Source organism: Sciurus vulgaris, assembly GCF_902686455.1.
Source record: "Sciurus vulgaris genome assembly, chromosome: 12".
Classification (NCBI taxonomy): domain Eukaryota; kingdom Metazoa; phylum Chordata; class Mammalia; order Rodentia; family Sciuridae; genus Sciurus; species Sciurus vulgaris.
Genome location: NC_136473.1, coordinates 106,852,161 through 106,867,862, shown reverse-complemented (window position 1 = coordinate 106,867,862; position 15,702 = coordinate 106,852,161). Strand labels below are relative to the sequence as shown.

The window sequence follows — 15,702 nt, the reverse complement described above, 5'->3', positions numbered from 1 at the left end:
GAAGGATCCTGCTCGGGCGATCGCGGCACATTTGACTGTCTCGGAGTCTGTCTTCTAAGTGGATTTCTGTGTCAAGTGACTCTCACTCTTCCTTTGCTTTTTTTGTGAATGAAATGAACTAAGGCATAAATATTTCTGAATATTCTGTGAAATATGAAGCGAGTCATTTTAGTGTCTGTGTTCCAGGATGACAAAAGACCCAGCCCAGCCATTCCCACATGAGGCTCCGTGTCTCCCTTCGCTTCACCCCGGTGGTGAAGGTGGTTTCACGGCAGTGAGGTCTGTTACTGCCTACGGCAATCTCACATCTGGTGATGGGGAGGGAGAATTGTTGCATTACCCATAAAAAGTGAGAACCACTGTTCAAATTAACTAGCTACCAAGTGACTTCTAGCTCAAGAAAGAAATTTGTGTTTAAGAGAAGGTTCGAGCATAGCAGTCTGTCTTCTCAGTACTCTCAACACCACAGAAAATTCCATTCATGCATTGCCTGTAACTCCTTGATAATTTGAACTTCAAATGGGTGGTGTGTGCAAGAAAAAGTCAGTTGAGGAAAAAGTTGGTAAGTGCAGAAGACTGGATTAGCATTTGGCTACCAAGTTGGTTTGAAGCGCATTGAGGCCTTCTGTTGCTCAGCTTGTCGATGCCAGAGTGTCAGAGGACAGGCCTTCTGGCCTTAGATTTGCTGAAGTCTTCCTTGGTGGAAAGACAAAAGTGTCAGCCTGTGGGACTCCAAAAAGAGTAGCCCCTGAAGAGCATTGAGGAGTACTGTGAAACGTTGCTGAACCTTATGCAAAGTGCATCACACTGGAATTTTAAGATTTTTGAGCAGGGGAGAGTGGTGGGGAAGGATGGGGAAGTAGTAAAAGGTAACTATATAAACATGTACTATGTTTTAAGCAAGGAATGAAACAAACTCCTTAAAAGGAATTCCGCAGCAGGACTGTGAAGTTAGGTCAACCTAGTGAGTTGGCTTGCTGATCCCTAACCCTCTAGGAAATCCTTCTGAAACAGCTAAGCAGATTCTAGCCCGACCACAGTTCCGCCACTCTGCCCACCCCCTGCCCTCGGCAAAGGAAGACGTTCCTGGACTCCAGGCTACAGAAATGTGGTCTAGCTCAGTCCAGCTTTTCATCTGCCTGGACGTGCATTCGCAGTTTAGCCTGTTGCATTATTTTGTGATCCAATGGCAGAACTTAGAATGGATTCACGGTTCAATCAGGAACATCAGTATCTTTTAAGGTTTCTTTAAAACCTTGAAATGAGAACTCTGGGTTTTTGGCCTGTCAGCCTACTTGAGTGAAGGGAGAAGAATCAAAGAGCATTTAGTTTTCCTGGTTCCTCATAATTTGGGGATGGGACCCACTCATGCACTGCCTCCCAAGAGGCAAAGAGAAGCTTGAGGGTTCCAAGATAGAAAAGCCAGTATAGCAGAAATTTGGCTTCCTTCAGATGGACAGTCTGGAAGAAATCCAGTTGTTCCCTATGGTGCTTACATGATGGGTGACAGCTCTCCCCATCTGCCTGTCCCTGGCACTGTGCCTTCCCACTGGTCACTGTGAAAAGCAGATCACACTGGACTCAGAGGCCAGACCCCAGGACGAGTTCCCCTTCTCATCTTGAACCCATCACTTCTTTGTACAGCGGATTAATGTAGCATTTCCTTCTCTTTGGAAAACTCGGTTCCCCCCCTAGCCACACCAATAAGTGATAAAGCATTGAAAGTAAAATAGAAAATAAGACTCTGGTGGTAGCTGTCAATAAAGAGATCATAGGAAGATTCCATTTCCCTCCAGTTGATTGATAGCAAGAATCAACTGTGCCTGCCTCATCCCTGCATTTCCGAAAGCTACTATAGTATGTATAAGTAACAGATTTAACAACAGTTCTCACAACTTGCTATTCACAACTCGGATTCTTATTAAAACAGACAATCAGTTTCTAAAATGTTACCCTGGAAGGGAATGGGATAGAGTATTTTTAACTCTAAGAACCTACCAATCTGTTTTTTCCCTTTGAAAAACCCTAACGTTTGAGATTTGTGTCTTCCATGGGCAGCAGTTACTCCATTAATAATAAAGATGCACAGAAAGGCCAGCAAGCCAGGATGCCGCTCTACCACTGAGGATGCTGGGCTGGCCTCGTGCATCTTGTTTCCTGAGACTATCTGTTTTTTCATGTCCTTAATTATAAATACCTATATATAGGGTCAGGACTTTCACCCCACCCTCCGTTAATCATAGTCACGTCAGTGTGAATCGCCACCTCTCCCCGTCCCCTTTACTGAAAAATGCACTTTAATCCCTAAGGAGAGTGACTGTTCTGGCCCTGAAGCCGGAGCACGTCAGGAGGAGAGTTGAGGAGGGAGAACTCTTGCCAGACCATAAACTTAACCAAAAGTCTTCTTGTGAACACACAAATAGCATCCGTTTTTAAGCTGCCCCCACCTACTACTCCCTGCCAAAGGGAGAAAGAAACGACCACCACGTAGAAATTGTTCAAAATGCCTACTCTGATTTTGGAAATTTCTCTGGAGGGAAAAAAGAAAAAAAAAAACTAATACTAGGTGATTTTGTCAGCTACCAAATTGTCAGGAACAAAGTTGTTTTGTGGGATGCCAGGGGGTTTTTTGATAAAAATTCAACTGATATGGTCCAGAATTGCATCATCCCTCAGTATCAGGTTGGTTCTCCCTTACTTTGACAGGTGTCCTCACACTCTCCTCCTGCAGACTGTCCTTCCCCAGGTGACAAGCCAATAATTCTGGAGGGGTAGCATGTCTCCTAGAGCCCCAGGAGCCCTGTGGTGTCGGGGAGGGGGGCGGGCAGCAGGGTGGGGGAGGGCAGTTCGCAGAAGAGTCAAGGCGTGGGTTTATATGAACATATTTAAAGCAGTTTAGCAAAAGCTTTCTCGTCGAACAGCTTTAAGAACAATGTGAATGAAATCTTAGCAACTTGGTTAGTAATCTGAAAAGTCTATTAATGTATACTTGAAATTCTGTATGAAAATGCATTTTCCTCTTTATTTTAACACTGTGTAAAAGACTATTATGCATGTGAGTGGTTTGAGAATTAAATGGTTTAATACTCAGATTTGAATCTCTGTCTTTTCTGTATATAGAGATTAATTCGTTTATGGTTTTTTGGAAGTTTTTAACGTGATGGGAATACTGAGGATTCCAATTACCCCTACCTTTTCAGGATATCTATGATCTTTTGTTTTGTTTTGTTTTGTACCAGGGATTGAACCCAGGGATGTTTATCCATCAAACCACATCCCCAACCCTTTTGAGACAGGGTCTCATTAAGTTATTTAGGGCCTCGTTAAGTTCCTGAGGCTGACTTTGAACTTAGGATCCTCCTGCCTCAGTCTTCCCAGTAGCTGGGATTACAGGCATGTGCCACTGTGTCCAGGTTAGTCCTTTAGTCCTTTTGTTTTTGTGCTGGGATTTAACTCAGGGTCACTGCACCACTGAGCCACATCCCCAGCCCTGTTTTGAGTTTTATTTAGAGACAAGGTCTCACCGAGTTGCCTAGCACCTTGCTTGTGCTGAGGCGGACTTTGAACTCATGATCCTCCTGCCTCAGCCTCCTGAGCCACTGGGATCACAGGCTGCACCACCGTGCCTGGCTCAGCTTAGTCCTTTTAAAATTTTATTTCAAGACAGGGTCTGGTTAAGTTGCCCAGGCTGGCCTGGGACCTGCAGCCCTCCTGCCCCAGCTTTCAAGTCACCGAGATTGCAGGCCTGAGCCACTTGCCACCTCTTTCATTTTCTTGACCTAAGATTGGTTATGGGGGAGAAAACAGTTGAAAGCATCATTTTACCAAATGCCCCAATAGCATCTCTTTTTCCTCCCCTTGTCTTCATTTCAGGTGGCAAAGTCCTTTCACAACTGTGAGGTGGGAGCAGCTGTATTTATTTTTACTTCTATTCACAAACCAAACAGGAAGAGAATACGAATACTTCAGTTAACGCAAGGGTTTGCTACTCTCCCCATGAAGATAATAGTGTTCAGAGCAACTTCCCTTATAAGAACGAGGAAGGGCCTGTTGGCCTTGAAGGTCACCCTGTTGGGGTTCAGTGATCGGCCCGCGATGCTGACGGCAGTGCTCGCTGCTGCTTCGCTGCCTTCCTCGTTCACCTGCAAGTCACACAGGAGACAGCGCTGCGTTAGCTGCTCTAGGCCCTCCAGAGGCAGGGCCTCCGTCACAGGCCAGCAGTTCTCGAAAGGCTGTTTGTGTCCCAGTGGTAAGCACAGGGTCAGAGCAACTCCCTCCAGAACCTGCTCTGCTCGCTCTTTGATCCAGTGACTGTGACACACCTCTGTGCCTGCAAGCCTTGCAGGGGTCCCTCCATGCACCCCTGAACCAGCAATCTGAGTGTGCACAGGGTTGTCACGTTTCCGGCTGGCATCATTGAACGTGGTGTCACAAGGTTATTTTGTACTAACTGCCAAGAGAAATTCTGACCAAGATCAGAGCTCTGTGGTTTTAATAGTTCCACTCAGAGCATCAAAGAAGCTCCAGGTGTGACTACCCCGTAACTACCCCAAACAGCCACTCGGGACTCGGCTAGTGGCGAGGGTCCTCTGGCTGGACAAGATAGGTTTTTCTCCAAGTAACAGATTGAGACAAGGGTATTTGAACTTGGTTGATAAACAGAATCACCACTTCTAGAGGGACTTGAGAAAATGTTCCCTGACTGCCCAGAATATCCCTAGCTTTGTCCCTGAGAAGGACTTCAGGTCCCTGAGCTTTGTGGACCCAGTTAGTGATGTTTCTCCCTCTCCTGGTCTTCCCCCTCCTTCCTTCTCCCTTCCTTATCCGCTGTCTCTCCATATTATCTTCTTCACACTCATCCTGGGGCTACACTTTATAGCAGACAGAGCTTTTACTAACAGGTTCCATCTCCTTCCGCCTCCAGACTTCCTCCTGTCCCATGATCCACTTTCCTCACCACCCAACATTTCCTGCTGAGCGTGGAGCCTGGAACCGAGTGTACTGGCACCACGCTCTGAACCTTTCTCTTTGACCACAGCCTCGTTTCTTTTCGGCTTCCTCAGTCCTGGGAACACTGGAACATTGGTCCGTCTCCTTTGCCTCACAGTCTGGCTTCCATGAAGAACGGTCTACACTGGTGGTTCCCAAACCTGATGGTACAGCACAGTCCCCTAAGAGTTTGTAAATAAACAGATTCTCAGGCCCCGGCTCAGGATCTCCAGTGCCGCAGAGCCCCAGATGGCACACTGTCGGTCCCAGGTCACCCTCGGAGCACACAGGCTCACAAGGTGCCCAGAGCCATCATTCTGTCCAATCGCCTCGGTCTGGGGAGCGCAAGTGAAGCAGCGGGGGACCATCTTCTTCAGGAGGGCCTTCTCCGACCTCCGCGTGGCGGTGCGCATGGTGATCTCCCAGGGAGAGGGCCCACCGTTGTGTTTCCTGCAGTGCAGGCCGGTGCTCCAGTTCTCCAGAGCCCACCTCGGGTGATCTACACTCACCGGCCCCCTCTCCCACCTTCCGCTTGCTCTTCCACCAGTGCAAGTGGGCTTGTGCTCCCCGCACACGCACCTCTGTCCAAGTCCCTCAGGAAAAGGTGACTTTCCACTTGCCATCTTCTTGCTAGATGCTGTTTTCTTAAAACTCCTCCTCCTTCTCCTCCTTCTCCTCCTCCTCTGAATTCCTTCACAGTGGCCTTCGATGGCTCCTTTTCCTGTGTCCCCCTCCCCCTAAATGTGTCCCTGAGTGACCTACTGTGGGGAGTGGGCAAGGAGGCGGGGACAGTCCCATCAGAGGAGAGCAGAGCCCAGGGAGGAGAGGTGGACAGGTTGAGCTGAGGGTGTTAGAAGTGCCCCTCCACTCGTCCTGCTTCCTGTGCCCCTGTGCCTGGAGAGCTGGTGCAGCAGCACTGCCCAAGTTACACATGGCAGGAGACACAGATGCATGGAGTGGCAGGAAAGCACACCGGAAGAGAAAGCCAGGGCGGTGGACTCACCTCGAGAAACGCCTTGTGGAACGCATCTGAGACATAGAGGTCGTTCCTGCCGTCTGCAACAATACCTGGGAGCAAGTCCAGAGAAGTCGACTTCAACCCACAAACAGGGACTCAGTTGGAATTAAGAGGTCCTTTGGGACGTTTTGAAAAAGAGAAAGAAATCCTGGGCCTCCAGTGAATACGTGTTAAAAAATAAGGCAGTACTTTGGGTTTGTTCAGCCTGGCTCTTATGGATCTAATCTCATCCTTCAGCTCTTTGGAGAAGGTGGGGAAAGATGGAATTTTTTTTCTCCCCTTGGTACTGGGAATTGAACCCGGGAGTTCTACCACTGAGCTGTATTCCCAACCTTTTAAAATTTTTATTTTGAAACAGTCTCCCTAAATTACTAAAGTTGGCCTTAAACTTGGAATCCTGCTTCAGTCTCCTGAGTAGCTGGGATTATTGTGTGTACCACAGGATCAGAAGGATTCTGTTCTTAAAAAAAAAAAAAAAAAAAAGACCTTCACATTTTGAGGGAATCTTTCTTTTCCATTTAGCCACATTTTTAAAAGATGGGTCGACTTTCAGAAATAGTTTATAGATAGCCCAGTAAAGATAAATCCAATTACCTAACATCTTGTAAACCTCTTTTTTTTTTTTTTTTTTTTTTTTTTTACTGGGGATTGAACCTACAGGTGATTTGCCACTGAGCTCTCCAGCCCTTTTTTTCTTTTTTATTTTGAGACAGGGTCTCACTAAGTTGACAAGGCTGGCCTTGAACTTGCCATCCTCCGCCTCAGCCTCCTGAGTCTGGGATTACAGGTATGTGCTTCGGTGCCTGGCTTCTAATTCCTTTCTTTTCCACTTGGTTCCATCTCCTCTATCAGCTACAGATTCACAGGGTACCAGGGCTGACCGGAAAAGTGGTGATCTGAGAGCAAGTCCCCCCTTTTATAGAAGAAGAAACTGAGGCCCCCAAAGAGGAAGGACCTTCCACAGTCAGCAGAGAGCTGGGGTCAGAATCTAGGCGTCCTGACCCATGGCTTTGTCCTGGTCTTTCTTCAACTCCTCCACTTTTGCCACACCACCTCGGAACAGAGAGAGGAGGAGACTCCCTCCCACACCCACCTGGGAGGCTGGATTTCTCAGGGCTGAACAGATCCACAAGACCCATGTCTTGCAGCTGCTCCTTCAGACTGAAGCTGTCCTCGATGCGGAAGCGGGGCACGTGGGTCACCAGCATCGTCTCCACCAACTCCTCCAGCCACTCCTGCAGGACCTCAGGGGTGAGCTCCTGCTCCACCTTGGCCAGGCTCTTCTCGGGCCTGGGCAGGATGAGCACCATGGTGATGTCATCTCCCTTGAAAGGCAGCTCGAGCACTTGGGTGCCTTCCGCCACCCGCCGGTACCGGAACTTGCCCTCCTGGTACATCATAGACGCTGGGCATGACTTCCCATCGGCCTTGTAGAATGGCTCCTCCCTCGTGTTCTCAGCACTGAACTTTGACTTCCACAGGCCCTGGACCGAGGCCAGGGAAGATGGTCACAAAGCAAGAACAAAAACATTCACAGGAGAATACTTGTGAAACGGGAGCTCTCTTGTTATATTAATAGACGTGAGTGTAATCGTCAGGAAAAACACCGAAGGGGTGGGCAGGAAAGGGTTAATAACAACTGTGTTGAGTGATGGGATTATAAACGGGTTTGGTTCTGTGTGCCTTCCTGTATTTCTCACATTTTCGGCAGTGATTATTGCTTTCACAATCAGAAAAAATAAAAGCTAAAACCAAGAACAACGGTAAGTGTCCTTGCAAGTTCTCAGGTGGAACTCAAGTCGTCTTTTGCTCTCTGCCTCCCACCAGCCTTTCTCCAGGGCCAACCTCCAAAGTCCTGTCTCTGCCCCTGACGAGGAGAGGCCGGACTGAAGACTGAGGGCCACCCCGGTGGTGCCAAGGCAGGGCCTGGGGTCTGGCTGCCTGACTGCACCTTTCCTTGTCACCTTCTGGCTCTTCGCTCTTGAGACAAGTCATTTAACTCTGAATGGCGGCCTCTCTGGGCAGGGTTAGGAGCTGGTGACAGCTGATACCTATAAAATGCTTCCCGTATACAGTACGGGACAGGGGACTACTTCATGCAGTGTACGTGGGTTAATTCGTTCCGTCTCCTCGGTTACCCCGAGGTAGGTGTATCATTATCATCTTTTAGATGCCGAAGTTGCGGCATAGGAAATTCCTGGTGGCTCTCCCAGATTCTTGCACTCGGAAGAGTCAGGATTTGAAACTCATCCACATAAATGAGTTCCTGCTCCACCTCTGCCAGGCTCTTCAGCCAGCCAGACCCCAGGCCCTGCCTTGGCGCCACCGGGGTGGCCCTCAGTCTTCAGTCCGGCCTCTCCTCGTCAGGGGCAGAGACAGGACTTTGGAGGTTGGCCCTGGAGAAAGGCTGGTGGGAGGCAGAGAGCAAAAGACGACTTGAGTTCCACCTGAGAACTTGCAAGGACACTTACCGTTGTTCTTGGTTTTAGCTTTTATTTTTCTGACTGTGAAAGCAATAATCACTGCCGAAAATGTGAGAAATACAGGAAGGCACACAGAACCAAACCCGCAAGTGACCAAGTTCTCTTTTTTAATTATTTTTCTATGTTTTTAGTTGTGGATGGACACAACACCTTTATCTTATTTATTTATTTTTATGTGGTGCTGAGGATCAATCCCAGGGCCTCACGCATACCAGGCAAGCGCTCCACCTCTGAGCCACAGCCAAGCCCCAAGGTCTCTTTTTGATGTTGTATCAAGAGAGCTACAGGTTCTGTCTTCTGTGTTGGATCCTCACTACCTTTAAAATGACAGAACTCTTGGGGGGAAAAAAAGGAGAGAGCAAATAACTGGCAAATTCTGAGACCTTGAGGGGCGACACACATTGCAGAGAGGCCACCTACTCTATTCTTGCGGAGGGGTTCCCCAAGAGACAGTGTGAGTGGCACGGCGGTGACCGGCTAAACCCCTGGGTGGCATGGAGGAAGGAGAGGAGCATGTGTGTGGGGCACATCCCACCTTCCGCTGTGGTCCTCTTGGGAGTCAGGGATCTGTTTGGCTTCTCCTAAATGCAATCTGTTAGGAAGTCTTAGAACTCTCGACTCAGGGGAAGACAAGGCCATCTACACCATCAAATAACGGGGCCTCTGCCCAGTCTGAGGTGAGCCTGGCATGCGGAGGGGAGCTAAGACTCTACACAAGCCACTCCAGACACTGGGAAAAATCTTGTCACTAAGGATCGTCAACAGATGCTGCCATTTTGTTCCAGATTTCAAATGGAGTTAACTGGACAGCAGAAAGTGTCACGTGGGGCTTCCAAGTGTGTCCCCAGGCCTAGGGATTTGACAAAGCCCCCTGGACCTCAGCCCAGCTGCCATGGTCCTAAAAGTTCTGTGCTCCCTGCAAATATGTCTGCCCAGTCCACACAAGAACCGTTTTACAGCTGGGAAACGTCTGCACACGCCCAACAGTGTGAAAGTGGGTGAGCAGAAGTGCCTAGCGTCCCCCCAGGGCCACTCAGTACCTTGAAGTAGATGGTATTGACCAGCACCAGAACAGTGAGCTCGTTGATGGCGTCCGAGGGAATGACATCAGTGATCCGGCCTTCAGTCTTATTGGCCACCCAATTGTTGATGGTCACTCTGGCCTGCTCTGCATTTTCCTAAGGAGATCAGGAAACAAACCTGTGCTGTTCAGTCGCTTCTCCATGGTTCCATGAAGCACTTCATTCTGCTCACCGTCCCTCTGCCCTTTCCCACCATTTGGTTTAGAAGCATCGCTTTTCCCCAAACAGAGCAAATCTCATACATCTAATACAATGCCACCAAGTTTCCACACAGCAAATTAATCTTAAAGAAGGAAAAGGAAACAAAAAGAGGAAGGAAGAAAGGAACAGATAAAAGGAAAAGAGTCTGGGAAAAAGAAGATAAAGTACTATCTTTTCTGACTTTGGAAAACCTGAACTCACACGAGCAGTCTCCACACATGCACATGTGGGAAACAAGGAGGCCTGGCAGGTTGGGAGGATGAGGGGAGGGACTGCCCAGGTGGGAACAGCAGTTGGAGAAATGCTGACAGAGTCCAGCGTTCGTCGCAGAACTCCTCAGAACACCTAACAGCTGATGCACTGGGTGAATCTCTAGGGACGTAAAATGAAAATCATATCCCATGTTATTTGACCAAGGTGATTGTTCACATGAAACAGGTCTCTTATGGGACTGGCATCTCCAGAATAGCCTTTGGTGTATATTTGAACATAGTGAAGGAAGTGAAGAATCGATCATTTATGCAACTTCTCCAGAGCAACCTCTGCAAGCTAAGCCACAGATACCACCGATTTCTGAGGTATAAGTGGAACTATGTATCCCAGGGTACAGACTTGTCCCCCACCAGTCTTTAGCCTGCAGAGCAGAGTTAATTTGGACCCTGCTTTTCTACCTCTTCAGTCTCTGAGTGGAGAGGAAGAACTCAGGTTAGAGATGACACCTGCAACTCACCTTGAAGTTCAAGGGCTGAAGTTTGGCTCCATAGACCACCTCACTGATATCCTGGTAGGTCTCATTGAAGGTCAGAGATTTGTCTCCAAAGAGGCGGTTAGCTGATACCAACTTGGAAGATTTGTTGGCTTTTCGATAGAGTCGGCAGTTCAGTTTGGCAAAGAAGAAGTGGACTTGATCAGATGTTTTCTCAGAAATTGTATCAAACTTAAAAACCTACAGAAGCAAGAGAAGATGCTGGGTTTGGTGGGCAGCCTGGCCGACGTGGGTGGTGAGCACAGCGCGGCCCTGGGTCAGCTACTCTGAGCTCGCGCCTGGCGCAATGTGAATACCCGGCTCATGTTTCTAAAATGAATAAATGAATGAAAGATCAAAGGGCAGGAAGGATAAAAGGAAAGGGAAGGACGGAGACTGGGTGCCACCTACCCTCTCTAAGGGGCACCCACCAACACATGGATGCTTTCCCACCAGAATGGGAAACGTCCTCTTGAAGGTGCTGGACAGAGTGGAGCAGATGACCAGGTCTCTGCTCATGACAGACACTGCCATGGCCGCCTCTGGGACACTGGTTGTGTTAGGGGTGATTCCACCAGCCAGGGGACAGATGGCCCATAATAAGAGTCTCCGAGCCAAGAAGGTCTCAAAGGTTGTCTGTGACAGAACCAGAGCTGTCAGACGCCCAGCCCTGCCTTCACCATTCCAAGGTGAACTGGGGAGGGTGCCCTTTCCCCTCCCGGCCATGCGGTCCTCGGGTGACGAAAGGCCTTTGGTTTTGTCCTCTTTGGTTTACCTGATTCATTCCAGTATGCCCCCACCATTTTTTTTAAAGATTGTTCTTTTGACTAAAATCTGGTGCTGTTTCTCTTTTGTCTAGTGATAGAGCCTGACCCCACTTCTCTAATATGTGGTATCTTGTCTTGGAAGATTTTGTAGAAAGAAGGGCCCAAAGGATTTGGAAACAGTGTTCTGTTTCATTTTTTCTTTTTTTCCCCAGCGCCAGGGGTCAAACCCAGGGCTCTGTGCTAGCCAGGCAGGTGCTCTACAGCTGCAGTGGTACCCCCAGGCCTCGCTCTGGTCTAGTGGGAAGGTTCACATTGAAACTCTCACCTGGGAGAGAGGCAGCCTATAATCTCAGTGACTTGGGAGGCCAAGGCAAGAGGAGTATGAGTTCAAGGCCAGCCTGGGCAGCAAGATTCTACCTTAAAGTTAAAAAGGACTGGGGATGTAGCTCAGTGGTGGAGTGCCCACTGCACCAAAAAAGAAAGCACTGAGAATACTTCATAGGGAAAGGAAAGGAGAGCCGCTTCAGTAGGTCTCTTTTGTGTTGGGAAAACACACAAAAATCAAACCGGAAGGGCTAGAGGTGGAACTCTGCTGTACAAGGCTTTCTTGGCATTCGTGAGATGCTGGGTCCAATCCCCAGTACCGTGAAAAAGAAGAATGAGAAAGGAAGGAAGGCGGGAAGGAAGGAGGGAAGGAAGAAGGGAAGGAGGGGAAGGGGGAGAGAGGAACGAAAAAGAAAACCTGAAGAAAGCCAGCCAGGCACCATGGCGGGATGAAGGATCTAGGGTTCCATCTGCAACCTCTTAGAGTGGTATCAGTGGCTACTTAATTCATGGCTTTTTTTGTTTCTTTTTTTAATCTTTTCCCACTTCCCTCCCCAAAAAAAGCAAAGCCGGGAGACTAAGTCACTACTATGATCGATTTTGCCCAGAGCAAGGATATGTTCTCACACCCTCGAGGTCCCTGGATACCAGGTCTCGAGATAAAATCCTAGAGTCCTTTTTTTTTTTTTTTTGGTACGGGGGATTGAACCCAGGGGCCCTTTACCCCTGAGCCCCATCCTCAGCCCCAACACTAAGTTACTTAGGGCCTCACGAAGTTGCTAAGGCTGACCCTAAGCTTGCAGTCACCCTGCCTCAGCCTTCTAAGTCACTGGGATTGCAGGTTGGGCCACGGTGCCTGGCAAGCCTAGAGTCCTTACCACAGAGCAGAGCCTGAGCTCCCCCCTAGCAGGGCAGGAACTGGGCGTCCACACTTGTGGCCACGTTGTCTGGCACAGAGATAGTGCTGACTATAACATACAGATATGATCGATGACTAAAAAGAAGTTGTAGGAGGGCTGGGGAGATAGCTCAGCTGGTAGAGTGCTTGCCTCGCAAGCACAAGGCCCTGAGTTCAATCCCCAGTACCGCAAAAAAAAAAAGAAAAAAGAAAAAGAAGTTGTAGGAAACCCAGGGCTGCACCCATTTACAAACCCAGAGGAGGAAACGTGGATTTACAGAGCGGTCACCCAAGTAGTGATTCTCAGCGATTCAGGAGGCTGAAGCAGGAGGGTGGCAGATTTAAGACCACTCTGGGCAACTTAGTGAGGCACTGTTTTGAAGTTTTAAAAACTTAGGCAGACTGGAGATGCAGCTTAGTGGCAGAGCACCTGTCTAGCTCGTGCCGGGCCTGGGTTCCCTCTGCAGTACAAAAAAATAAAAAACCAAACAAACGAACAAGAAAACTGAAATTCTGACACATTAAGTGGTGAGTCAAAGGAAATAATCCGAACGAGCTCCCGATGTGTAGGTTTGGGAGCCCAAGGTTCTCCCAGCAGGGAAGCTGAACAGAGGGCTTTGGGTTGTACCTCCATTAGCTGCTTGAGGGTGTCATTGCAGGCACCCAGCTTGGTCATAGCAAAAGCCGTGGAGACACTCAGGGGTGACAGGAAAATGTTGTCGTTGTCATTCTTGGAGTCTGCCAGGTGCTGATAGAAGGCGGTGGCAAAGCGGGAATTGGCCTTGGACAGTTCCCAGACCCGACGGTTGGTGGCCTCAGGGACCTTCTGCTCCAAACCCTCATCCTCAGCCACTTTCTTCTCTGGGGAGCGGTAAATGCACATGGGATTCACGGGAATATCCCGGGGCTTGGCTGTGCAGATGTCCTCCACAGGATTCCCATGGCAGGCCACACGGCCCCAGAGGCCGATGAGCAGCAAAGAGAGAAGACACACTTTCCTACAAGGGACAGAGGCTGTGTCAAGTAGGCTGGGAGCCCCTCCCCACTGGCCACCACAGACCTGCCCCAGGAAAGCTGAGGATGGCAGCCCACCTGGCTGGCCAGGAGGAGGGCTGGGCTCCAACTGAGCACAAGCCCAGTCCATCTAGTCGGGGCCTCCTCAAGTGGACGGTACCACTTGCCTGGACATGGTTGGGCTGCTTGACGCTCAGTGGAGTCAGCTGAGCGGCCATGCCCCTTGCTGGGAGAAACAGAGAATGCAGCTCCTGCAGGGAGACCAGTGCAGGGCTCTGGGGCCTAATGAGGAGTTGGGGCAGTAAGGGAGCCACTAGCCAAGGCTGTTGAGGGAAGCCCTCACAGATGGACAGGTTTACCTGGATCCTGAGGGTGTTTAGGATTCAGAACAAAAGAAAGATGGAGTGGAACCAAGGCAACTTGTGTGTCCTGAAGACTCCCAAGTCTCGCCCCAGCTCCAGCCCTCTGCTGAGCCCCAGTCCCCCTGCTCCCCTCCGTCCTGCGAGTCCCTGTGACCCATGACCCACCGCAGTCTCATTCTCAGGAGCACCTTGTTTCCCTTCCTCGCCTCAGTCAGGGAGTGGGAGCCCCGTGAGCCCCAGGGCCAGAGACCCCAAATCACCTGGATTCCTTCCTTTCACCCTCTTCTCTAGTCAGACCCCAGATGTGAGGACTTCTGCGTCCTTTTCCTCTCACCCCTCACTGCCCTGCCTTAACTCAGACCCTCCTCCTTGTTTGTTTCTTTGCTTTTTCAATCTACAGTTTGTGCCCAGGGCCTTGGTGCATGCTTGGCAAGCACTCTGCCACCGATCTACACCCCCGGCTCTTTTATAAAGTCTTGTTTTGAGACAGGGTCTCACCCCCCGAGTTCCCAGGTTGGCCTTGGACTTTGTGAGCCTCTATCTGAGCCTCCCAGATTGTTGCGATCAGGCCTTCATCCTTTCTTTACCTGAAAATTTTAATAGTCCCAACAGGAGGTCACTAAATGTGAATGAAGCTAATCTCCGTTTTTAGGAAATTTGACAGTGAGACTGGCAAATAAATAAATAAATAGAAAGAATTGGGACACCCAATAAAGTAGACTGAGAGAGAACATCTCATAATATCTCTGTAGATAAGACAGGGGCCAGGGCTTCCTGCTGGGGGTTTGGGGTGCCTGTACAGAAGGGAGTCTGTATCTGGGGACTGAGGTTTCTCAGTGTCCTCCTGGAGAAGAGACAGGCCTGCAGTGCAGAAAGACCCACTGAGGTACTCTGCTGGGCAGGCGGCCAGTGGGGGGCCAGAAGTTGGGAGCAGCTGCTGAGGGCACCTGTCTTTTTGTGTAGTCGGAAGCCATCTCTTCACAATGGGAGAGAGGTGGCGGAAGGAAAGCAGGAAGAACTCCGCTCCACTCCCCAACTCCACTGCCTGCCAGTTCCCGTTCTGTCCTTCGGGTACATTCGAAAGTAGACTGGAAGCTGGGGGCCTTGGAGCTGGGTTAAGCATACGAAACCATGATGAACTGAAGCCCCCTTTACTCCTCGCCTCCAGTGACAATTCAGATCAAGGAGGGACTGCGCGTGGCATGGGGGAGGGGACGTCTCACTGAAGGACAGGATGACAGCCATCGAGTCAAAGAGGACTTAGCGGGCAGGGGAGCTAAGCGGAAGGAGGAGCAAGGAGGGAGCCCGGGAGGTCCTCCTGGGTTGAAGTTGCCCTCTGTTCAGTGCTGGCACCTGGGAAGTCCCCTCTCGCGTCAGCTCTGCAATCTGCAAGGCACCTTGGGCTGACCAGGGTGTGGCTTAGGGAAGGCCTTACCCCAGGAGGCCTGCGGGAGGGAGGAGGGCGCCTGCAATGACGTCTCACAGGCCTCCAGGTAAGGGCCAGCCTGGTCTCCTCAACGGTGGGGCAGGTGGGAAGGCAGCGAGAGCGTGCGAAGGGCAGGCCGGCCCTCTTACCTTGCCCCTGCAGCTGCAGTTCCTGTCCCAGGGGACTCCATGACCAAGGTCCCCACAGGGCGGGCTGGTGGAGACGGTGTGGTCTGAGGCAATCCCTTGGAAAACTGGTTCTTTCCTCTAGATCTGCCTGAGGTTCCAGAGGCCAGGTGGGGGAGGCAGCTGGATAGGAGAGAGGTCTGGGGTCAAAGACTGATGACCGCTTCCCTGGGTTAAGCAAGCATAGGTTCTGGTGATGTTCAATCAG

The 15,702-nt window shown here is 50.0% G+C and overlaps 1 protein-coding gene and 1 long non-coding RNA gene across 2 annotated transcripts; both read right to left on the bottom strand.

Annotated features, from left to right (window-relative positions):
* Positions 1-3,213: 3,213 nt before the first annotated feature.
* Positions 3,214-15,702, bottom strand: SERPINC1 (serpin family C member 1). Its single transcript, XM_079106408.1, has 7 exons — positions 15,459-15,702; positions 13,136-13,505; positions 10,504-10,719; positions 9,531-9,668; positions 7,101-7,491; positions 5,993-6,057; positions 3,214-4,142 (listed from the first exon to the last, which is right to left on the bottom strand). The coding sequence occupies exons 1-7, from the start codon at positions 15,497-15,499 to the stop codon at positions 3,966-3,968; spliced, it is 1,398 nt and encodes a 465-aa protein (XP_078962534.1). The 5' UTR covers positions 15,500-15,702; the 3' UTR covers positions 3,214-3,965.
* On the bottom strand, positions 12,207-13,123 carry LOC306641331. The gene is made up of 2 exons (XR_013758151.1): positions 12,738-13,123; positions 12,207-12,625 (listed from the first exon to the last, which is right to left on the bottom strand). It is a non-coding gene; the product is annotated as an uncharacterized lncRNA (long non-coding RNA).

Coding starts and splice junctions, on each gene's coding strand:
- SERPINC1 (XM_079106408.1), bottom strand. CDS start 15,499: ATGGAGTCCCCTGGGACAGGAACTGCAGCTGCAGGGGCAAG. Junction 6,058..7,100: donor TGAGAAATCCAGCCTCCCAG/GTGGGTGTGGGA, acceptor ACTTGCTCCCAG/GTATTGTTGCAGACGGCAGG. Junction 4,143..5,992: donor TCCACAAGGCGTTTCTCGAG/GTGAGTCCACCG, acceptor TGTGACTTGCAG/GTGAACGAGGAAGGCAGCGA.